This window comes from Rhipicephalus microplus, chromosome 1 (assembly GCF_043290135.1).
Source record: "Rhipicephalus microplus isolate Deutch F79 chromosome 1, USDA_Rmic, whole genome shotgun sequence".
Classification (NCBI taxonomy): Eukaryota; Metazoa; Arthropoda; class Arachnida; order Ixodida; family Ixodidae; genus Rhipicephalus; species Rhipicephalus microplus.
In genome coordinates this window covers 248275016-248285267 of record NC_134700.1, presented here as the reverse complement: position 1 = coordinate 248285267, position 10252 = coordinate 248275016, and the positions used below count along the sequence as shown (strand labels likewise).

The window sequence follows — 10252 nt, the reverse complement described above, 5'->3', positions numbered from 1 at the left end:
CCTGCGTGTGCTGTGTTTCTCGCTGCCGTTTGGGTTGTTTTGTTTCTTTCGGCGGGTTTCATTAGGTTCGTCGTCTATTAGGTTTATTTTGTGCCCATTTCTTCGGCGAACTTGTCTTTAGGGCTGTTTATTTGTCTGCCAACTGTGCATCGTCGTAGGAGCTGGCGATCTGCGCTGTAAACAACACTCTCGGCAAGCCAACCGCCGGCCGGCGACTCTCACAGCGGACGGTACTGCTGAGAGCAAGGAGGTCATTCCCTTGTCGCCAGTATTGTTTCGAGAAGGGCCGTAGTCCGAGCTAAAAAACGCGTTGCAGCGCAAATGTCGGCGATCCCTCCGCAGCGGATCCGGCTATCGCCTAGCTCCGTGGCCGCCGCAGCGTCCAGCAAGCCGGTTCGCCCTACGCTGCCGCTGGCGTTGATGCGACAGGGCAGCCCGACGCAGAGGAACGCTGTCCGGAGGTCGTCTCCCTCGCCTCCAATGTACTGGGCGCAAGACAGTGTCCGAATGAAAAGCAGACAGTCGCCTGATCAGAGGATATCGCCCGACAACAAGGCGTCGTCGACAGCGCAGGCACCCAAAGGTGAGCTAAGCCTACCCGCTCCGTACCGGCTGCCGCAGAAAATCGTCTGCGCTTGGCCAGTTTCTGTTGCGTGCGCCCGCTCGGCCGAGTCTTAACTGATGGCTCGGGTATCATTTACCCCTCCTTAACTGGCTGCGGATAGCTTTAAAGTTTGTTCAGCAATGTTTGGCCAAAGAACACTGCCGGCAGGCATAATAAACACATTTACTGCTTTTTTCCGTCGTGCTGCGCATTCGTGAAATGGCGCAGTGGCTCCGCCGACTCGCGCCTCTTGCTCCGGGTTCGTTGTTTACGGTTATTTCTTCCTTCACACTTCTGTTATAGTTGTCCGAGTCATATCCACAAGCATAAACGTGGTCGCACTACGTCGTTATTGTTTTTTTTTTTTGTTTCTCCAGTCCACATTAAGCGCGAGCGACGTGTTACGTTCCGGACTGCCGTGCTCGCGTGTTCTCTGGGCACTTTCTGATCTTAGCAAGCTTCTGCCGCTTTTTGTCAGATACATGTTAGATGCATACATAATTCTGTTACTTACGACAGCGTCGGTTTCTTTCTGGGGGGCCGCTCTCTTCCGCCAGTAAATACATTACAACCGAGTACCGTGTGTGCACGTACGCTAGCTCGTGTACATCGTAAGCCAAACTGCCAAACTGCTGCGTGCCGTAGAGGGATCTAAAATATGAACGGCGGTCAGTATTCTTCTTGCTCATTATCCCTCGCCCCCCCCCCCTTTTTTTTCTATTGCGCTGTGGACCTATTTGTATAAGTAACACGAACCTTGCTCGTCCTCATACAGATGTCCACATCTGCATCGGATCTCCTTCTCACTATTGCGTGCGCATTCGTCTTATTATTTATATTATTATATACCGTAATATCCGCTCTCGTGGAACTGAAATCTTGGTGAGTCATCAGCAAGCATTGCTGTGTACCTTTCATTCCTGAAAATGGCCTACCCACTGCTTGCTGCTGTTCCGAGCTTTCCCTAACAAATACGCGTGGATTCAAAGGTAAGCAAATCGCAGATTGTGTCACGCCATCCCCAGATGAGGAGTACGTCCGACTCCGACATATAAATTTCTATTTTCTCGGAGATGAATTTCACTCGGAACATTGCTTATGGTTAGTTCAAATAAAGTGTAGTACAGGATGCCGTCATGCGTATTGTGGTGCCGTTCGCGTTTTCATTTTGCAACGCCTAACGCAAAAATTTTCGATCCCTTTACGATTGCCTGACGTCGAAGACATCCGTGTTGGTGCAACCCGTTATTACTGCTTGAATAATTGTTCAATATCGTACTTCGTGATGGTAGCTTTGCTAACACAGTTGTGTCCCCCCCCCCCCTTTTTTTTTTCCTGATGTGGTATGATTCCACTTCGCTTGTCGTTTCATCCCTTTGCCGAAAAAAAAAATGATAATTTCAGTCTCGCGTAACACGGAATGATCTCCATAACACGCATAATCACCGCAGTTATTAACAGCTACGTTCTTCTAGACGTATTGCGACGACTACTCATATATGTCACCTCTAAATTCACGCTGTTCGTTGACGTGGATGTTTTCGCCTCGTCCTGCCCTGTTACGCATGCGCAAAATTTTCTTTTTGCCTTTATCATAGAATGAGGCTAGAAAAGTTTATCAAGGCATCGGCTCTCTTTGTTTTGTGCAACTTAGTGAAATCAAGATACAGCAAACCCCAGGGAAGTATAGAGTGCACCTTACACTGTTCTGCAGTGTAGTAACTGGACTTTAAAAATATAGAAAAATAAAGGGCACGAAAATAATTTTCGTCGTCTTTTAGTCTACTTTAATTTCTTCACATTTACTTTCAAATTACTACACTACAGTCGAACACTTCAAGTAGTGCCTCGTCTTCATTCGTTTTATTGGCCTTGTCATTGCTTTTCTTGTTATTAAAGATATCTACTAGGAGTCCTGCGCGGTGTGCTTCAAGCTAGTTCATGGCGAAGTATTGGCCCAGCTCGCCGTCCTTGTGCTCTGGTCGAGTGTTTATTAGTCAACCGTATGGCTGTTCTCTGAAAAAAAAAAAAATGTATTCCTTTTTGTTTTATCTTTACTGCCATCGGACTAGGCAACATGTGCGGGCACGCTTGCTGTTTCCGCTATAGTATATATAATGCAATACAGGGGTCACCAGGTTTCATTTTTGCGTCTCGTTGCGTTCGCTTCCTCATTTCTCGGTGGTCGGCAAAAATGGCGACAGGAGAAAAAGAAAAAAGCGTAAATGAAATGTTTCGAAATATTCTGCTCTTCTGCGAAATGACGTTGCGCCACTTGATTGCTTTCTTTTAGAGTTGCTTCGTCGTCGTCGTCACTGTATCACGCCGGAAGCACTGACGAGAACGCGAAGGCTATATAGATGTAAATAAATTAGGAAATGTCATCCTCCACTGGCAGATCAGATTTCTCGCTGCAGCTGTTATCAAACACACATACACACACACACACACACACACACACACACACACACACACACACACACACACACATATATATATATATATATATATATATATATATATATATATATATATATATATATATATATATATATATAATCTTCGAACGCGTTATTCGAAGGTCGTAGGTTCGATTCCTGCTCTCGGCAGGTTCTCTTTTCGCCCACTTTTCTTTATTTACATTACATTGGTTCTAATAACTTCCCATATACATTCCTTGGCATTATTGTTTACCTCGCCGTTTCGCAAAAGTTAAATTGTGGCGTAGTGGGCCTTTCGCAGCTCCACTTGCAGTATGTGGGCATTCTTAAATAGCTTGAAAGGTCCTGTTTACAGGCGCACAGCAGTTCGTGCTTTTGCGGCATGGTTTAGGCGTCGCCCCAGAAGCGAAGTTTTTATTATTATTATTATTATTATTATTATTATTATTATTATTATTATTATTATTATTATTATTATTATTATTATATTGTTGTTGCTGTTGTTGTTGTTTTGCACGGCTCATGTGGAACGCCTTAAAAAATTTCTAAGAGTTCATTGTTCTTGAGTGCATCAAGACAACACTCTAAAGTTGAAAAAAAAATTTTTTTTTGAGTAGTACGTTTTCCTTGGCTTCTGCCACCCGTATCCTTTAAATGGTCTGTCTGACCGATCGCGGACAGCCTAAGAGCTTGTAAATATGGTTCTCCTTTCCCTGTAAGAGTTCACTTTTTTTTTTTTTGTTCAGCGTTATCAATAAATGAAACTAAAGGACCCCTAAACAAACCTCTGAAAATACGATGAGCGTGTTATATTCTCCGAACGTTTCCCGTCTTTGCGGCGCACAATTCGTGACGCCACCAGTTTTTGCTCGCGTGACGTCTCTATGAAATGAAATGAGATTGGTCGATAAATGATAGTTATCTGTAGTGAAGTGTCTTCACTCTGCTTTGTCATGCAGTGGCGTGTCCGTTCTGCCTTTTATCGCATCACTATCGCGTGGGAAAAAGTGATTTCATTTTTGTTTTTACTCTGCGTTTGCGGCTGCGCGAACGGAGATAGCAGCGCGTAATCGAAAAGTGCGAACACCCGACAACTCCGTGCGGCCGTTGCACGTGTTTCGCGAAGAAATAAGTGGCGAGGAGAAAATAGCGCTTGCGTGAAGTTGTGAGGGAGAGAAAGTAACTATACATTGTCGCGTCTTCGAACTCTGCGTGGCTTAGGTACGCTTTAACAGACGTAGCCCGACTCGCTGCTCGCGTTTATATATATATAGTGCGTGCTTCAAGCATTCGTAGAAGAAAGATCACAACTCTTCATTTGTTTCGAGGGATGAGCGATCTCGCGGGATGGTGAGGATGCCTGGACAGCACGGGAGACGCAAATCGACAACCACGAGAATAATTCGATGATCGTTCTGCATGCATTCTAGATTCTAGATCTTCTTGTTAAATATGGCCGTTGTCCAGCGCGCCTTCTTCCTCGCGGTCAAGTGGCTCTGAGCAAGCCCTGCGCATTTCGTTTACCTGATTGCGAAAAGGCTTGGCCATGTAAAACACGATGATTTGTGTGTGTATGTGTTTTCTATGTGAGCTGTAGGGCATGTGTAATGCATGCGTAATAATTGAAGGGCTGTCTTGGACAGTGCGGGACCATCGATAAGACTGTTCCTGTTGTCTGATCCATTTTTACATGATTCGTAGCTATGAACCATGCAAACATGTATCAGTTAACAGCTTCTACTCACGTGAATCGCGTGAGCCGATCTTCGTGGTTCTCTAGGAAGGTTAATTATCAAAATGATGCCCCCTTTCTCCCACCCGGTACCCCCCCCCCCCAAAAAAAAATAAAAAAAATTAAAAAGACATGGCTTTTCTTGCCAGAACGGCGATGTGTGTGAATGAACTGAGCGGCGTCGAGAATAAATGGGTTTTTTCAATGGTATACGCAGCCAAGAGCTGCAGCTGTTGGTTATGCGCATATTTTAGCGCGCTTTGTGCGAGTGCAAGTGGATATGGACGTTTATCGCGCCTTCCACAAAAGTGCCGCGAATGCGTTTTTGCGCCCACTCATCTTCCATCGAGTTCGCCTCGCACACTGCAGAGGACATTTTACAGCGAGGACATCCGCCGAGTCTGATCCGCCCATTCTGCGGGCTCTGTGAGTGAGTGAAAGAAAGGAAAACTTTATTTAGTCTACAATTGACGCGAGTAAGCTCGAGTGGCTGACTTTGTGCATTTGAGACGGCTGCGATGACCCCCCCCCCCTTTTTTTGTTTTCTTCCCCAAGTTCAGTACCTGAACTTCCCGTATGACGTAACACGGGGGCGGCTACTTGTTTCCGCCCGGCGCGCTCAGTTTCGATAGCGCCTGGATCTAGGCCTTATATATCGACTCTCATTGAAGTGAACTTCGTTTTTTTTTTTAATTTCACACAAAGGGGGAAGCAGGGGCCAAAGGCTAGAGTGCCTGACAAAGGCCTCGGCTCCCTAGTATAGCCTGACATAAATAAACGAGAAGAAAAAAAACAATTGCAGAGTTAGCTGCATTTGCCAGTATAACACATTTGCCAGTTAAGCATGCAGTGTAGATAAGATACAAATCATTATAAAAACACGGACGGATACAAAATACAAACTTATACAAAGCACAAATAAGATTCGAGTAAATATTTCTTTGTTTGCTTTTTGAATAATTTCAACGCAACATAAAAATCAACATTCGTCAACATTTTATTAACAGTCACAGTATTAGTACCTCAAAATTTGGGAGTTTGCGGGATTTCTTGAAAAAAAAGGGGGGGGGGGCATTCCGTGAATTGTGGCGTCCTGCAAGTTATCCTGGGAGGCGGTTGCCTTCTAATTAATAATGAGGCAGTCGATAAACGAGTGCTTGTTAGTTGCTCATTTCAATGTATACCTCTAGTTGCGGCGAAATATTTCAACCTCGACGTCGGCTTCATGTGCGAAGGCGAGACAGGTATGTCTTACTGCACTGCAGAGGAACATTTCAAAACGCCTGTGTTCGAAAACCACGTTTTCTCACAAAAAGGCTGGCGATAGAGACCAAGCCGTGTCAGGATGCTTCAGGCAGTCACTAACGCTTGAAAACACTTGTTCGTACAGAGCATTACCACGCTCGTGGTGTCCCTGAAGCATCAGCAGCAGCGACACATACTGGCCAGACAGAGCCTGCTGTATCCGGGAATTCCTTTTTTTTTTATCCGGAGGGGAGGAAGGGAGTTGAGCGCGTGGGGGTTTGTAGAACGGCTAACCTTGCGAACTGGTGGTCGCTGTGGAGGCGTGCAACTATTTCAGTTTCGCCCGAAAATTTAAAAGCACGAATGGATCCCATGGGCGGGAGGGTGGAGTGCAGAACCCCCCGAGTGGCGTCGCTGATTTCACCAAACCGCGATCACCAGCTGGTAAACAGGGCTCGAGCGTGGGCCACAAGCCGTGGCTACCTGCAGTAAATAAGTCATCCACCTCAGGGCGAAGAGAATGCGCACCTGCCCGTAGAATAAAGTTTACTTCTGGCTGTATAGCGCGCCCGAAATACCACGCAGGCCTTGCCGCGGTGGTCTAGTGGCTAAGGTACTCGGCTGTTGACTCGCAGGTCGCGGGATCGAATCCCGGCTGCAACGGCTGCATTTCTGTTGGAGGCAGAAATGATGTAGGCCCGTGTGCTCAGATTGGGGTGCACGTTAAGGAAACCCAGGTGGTCTAAATTTCCGGAGCCCTCCACTACGGCGTCTCTCATAATCATATATGGTGGTTTTGGGACGTTAAACCCCACATGTCAATCAATCAATACCATCCAGCATGAGTTAAAAGAAGGTGAACGTGGTTACGTAAAGTGTTCTTCGCGCAACGACGTTCCTCCTATAGCGCGTATTGTTCCCAGTATACTGTAATAACCACTACAATTGTTTTCGTTGATGAGGTTTAGTTAGTTAGTCCTGATTATGTTTCTAATTCGCCAGATACTCATCGTCAGAGACCTAAAAAATGGAAATTAAAATGTCAATTAGGCGTATCTAGATATGTTGAAATGGCATCTAACTGCGCCTTTTTTTTTTTTATCGACGTACCAATTATGCTCTCACTCCGTTTTGCCAAATGAAGAAAGCCCGCGAAATCTGAAAAGTCACGCGTCAGTAGACTGCAGCGCACATCGAGAAACAGCGCCCCGAAACGGGATCACTGCGAGGTAGCAAGTCAAGACTATACGCTTCCCGCCTTTGGGGGGTGCGATCGTAGTCACGTGTTACATTTCGCCTTTCACGCGCTTTCTTTACGAGCCGGAGAGAATAAGCATGTAATTATAGTACGTGGCCGAGAATAACGCCGTTATAAGTCATTTGAACCTGCCCACGCATACCTAATTGACATTTTAATGATCAGGAAGTGTTGGTTGAGTTAGAAACTGCATGCTGATTAACTAAATGTTATCGAGGAATAAGTCGCTGTGACTCGTATACAGCGTGCTGGGAACAATATGCACTAGATTTGCTTCGCGTAATGACGTTCATTTTTTTTTTTTTTGTGCTGTGACATACTTAAGACACCTTTTGTACATTCCACGTCTTCCTTCTTTCATTTGGCCTTTCGTCACTCGGGGTGGAATAATGTAATTGATTGATATGTGGAGTTCAACGTCCCAAAACCACCATATAATTATGAGAGACGCCGTAGTGGAGGGCTCCGGAAATTTCGACCACCTGGGGTTCTTTAACGTGCACCCAAATCTGAGCACACGGGCCTACAACGTTTCCGCCTCCATCGGAAATGCAGCCGCCGCAGCCGGGATTCGAACCCTCGACCTGCGGGTCAGCAGCCGAGTACCTTAGCCACTAGACCACCGTGGCGGGGTGGGCGGAATGATGTATGCACTCTCTGTCTTCGTTTTTCGAGCGTTCGCTTTCCGCTTATACGCGATGTGCCGGGGGAGCCCGATTTTCAACGGCGACAGCTGACTTCAGCTGACCGAGTGCGCGTGCTGATATACCGAGCAGTCTGGAGCAGAACCCAACGCGTGTGCAGCACTTCGCCCCCATGACACGACGGAATCTCTGGACCGCGGTGCTGCCGTTGTCACATCGATACGACACTCGATCATCTTGCTGTCTGAACAAAAAAAAAAAAATGTGTTACGAAATTCGGGCCCAGCTGTGTACCCCGCGGTCGTTGGGGAAACTGTTTGGTGTATGGGAAGTGATGACATGTTGCGGAAGCTGATCGCACGTCGCTGCTTCCGCCTTCCTCTTCCGTTTTTTTTTTTTTTTTTTTTTTTTTGCCGCTTGCCCAGTCCTGAACAAAAGTTTCGCGAATCGAATCAATTTGCATTCAGTTAGCGCTCGGGCCGGGAAACTGCGTGCTATGCGCGCATCAACCGAGGAAAAACAGGGAAATTTTTTCTCCTGCAGCATGGAATATTGATTGGACGGCACGATGAGCAAACTTTATCTCAAAACGCGCAAAAAGGAGCGATGCTGCCGGCTCGAGTATAAGTTCCACTCTGTTGCCTCGAGTGTCAAACTTTTTTCCCGGCGGGTTATACGTGCCGCCCTTTGTTTCTCCATCGACGCGCGTCTCCTCTATCGCGCTGACATTATGGTGTCCTTATAAAGCTTATAAGCAGTGTTTGCCTTTGCGGAAGACAAATATTGCGTTATTGCGGGCAAGGAGTTACGTATAGTCGCCGTCTATGAGACGCTCCTCGCTCGCGTGTTAGGACAACGCGCAAGTCAAAGTCCCGCCGCTGCGCGGCGCTCGGCGGAAGTTTTTTAGTGTGAATACACTTTATAAGCGACCCCGAACCATCCACCGCCGTCGGCGGCGTCCGCAGTCTTCTCTCTATCTTTAAAAGAAAGAGGACTTGGCGGGCCGCAGCGCGACGCTCTACCGAATAAGCCACGGTAATCCGTTGGCATTCGCCAGTGAGTTAACGTAAACTCCCCCGTGTGATCAAATTGCGATTCCCAGGAACCATTACACTATAAAGGCACCACAGTGTGATTAATAAATATAATAGTGCGAATTAATAAATACGTCTCATAGCATCACCCCGTGCATTCGCACTTAACCATGTTCACCCTCGGGGAAATGCTTGGGAGTTTTTTTTTTGGGGGGGGGGGGGGGAAGAAAGTGGCAGTGACCGCAGACGGTGTCTCGTCGTGTTAGCGGGTCATCGCGGAATTATTTCGTTTCCCCCTTTTTTTACGCATGCGAGATGAAAAAAAAAATAAAAAGCAGTCGCATGTTGTGCGCGCGCCTCACTGTGCCCTACACAAAGCTGCGGCGAGTGACGGCAGCCCACATTCCGTTTGCAAATGTGCGGCGAAATATGAGTAGGTCACTGTACCTGATTGATTGATTGATTGATTGATTTGTGGGGTTTAACGTCCCAAAACCACCGTACGATTACGAGAGACGCCGTACTGTAGGGCTGCGGAATAGGTCACAGTACCTGTGAAAATGGATGCTGTGTATTTCGTCGGCAGTAACGAAACCGTATAATGCATTTCTTCATAATTACACACTTGTTTTTTTGAGGAGCAAGTGATTCGCTGGTAAGAAAATTGTGACTTGCTGCAAAGTGTACCCCCTGGCAGAACAAAGAACGACTGGTCCTCCATCCCGACTAATTCATGACTGGGCGAATGTAATAAGTATTCGCTTCATATACATCAACGCGCAGTGTGTTGCGCCGGGGCACCTGGTTTCACCAGAGACGCGTGTCCACTTTATCGCAGTGCGCTTGCGATATGCCAAGCTCGAGCTGTGACCCGCCCCGACGGTCTGTAGTGCTTATGGCGCTCGATAGGTGGCGGGATCGGATCCCGGCCGCGCCGGCTGCATTTACGCGATGGAAGCAAAACCTGAACTTAAGTTTATGTGCACGTTGTAGGGAACTTCAGGTGGCCGATATTTTCGGAGCCTCTCCTGATGGTATCGTGGTTTTGTGACGTTAAGCCCCATCAATCTTTATTATATAGGCTCGAGCTGCGCACTTCTGGCTCGAGCAACGAGAGCGCATGCAGCAGCACTTGAAGCTAAAAACTGGCGCGTTTATAGCTTTTCGTGTACGATTTGTCACAGCTATACGTAGAGCAGTGCTGCAGTAACTCGAAGTGGAGAACATTTGGGTGTGCCTGTTCCCGGTTCCGCCGTCATTAGCGCACAGCGCGTGGCCGCCGTTTGGGTTTCGT

The 10252-nt window shown here is 47.0% G+C and overlaps 1 protein-coding gene across 1 annotated transcript in view; it reads left to right on the top strand.

Moving 5' to 3' along the window:
- LOC119185791 (protein FAM117B) overlaps nt 1-10252 on the top strand; it is a 129693-nt gene continuing 119441 nt past the window's right edge. Inside the window, exon 1 of the mRNA XM_037434669.2 lies at nt 1-583. Within this exon, the coding sequence (XP_037290566.1) occupies nt 322-583 (262 nt within the window). The 5' untranslated portion in view covers nt 1-321. The remainder of the gene's footprint in view (nt 584-10252) is intronic.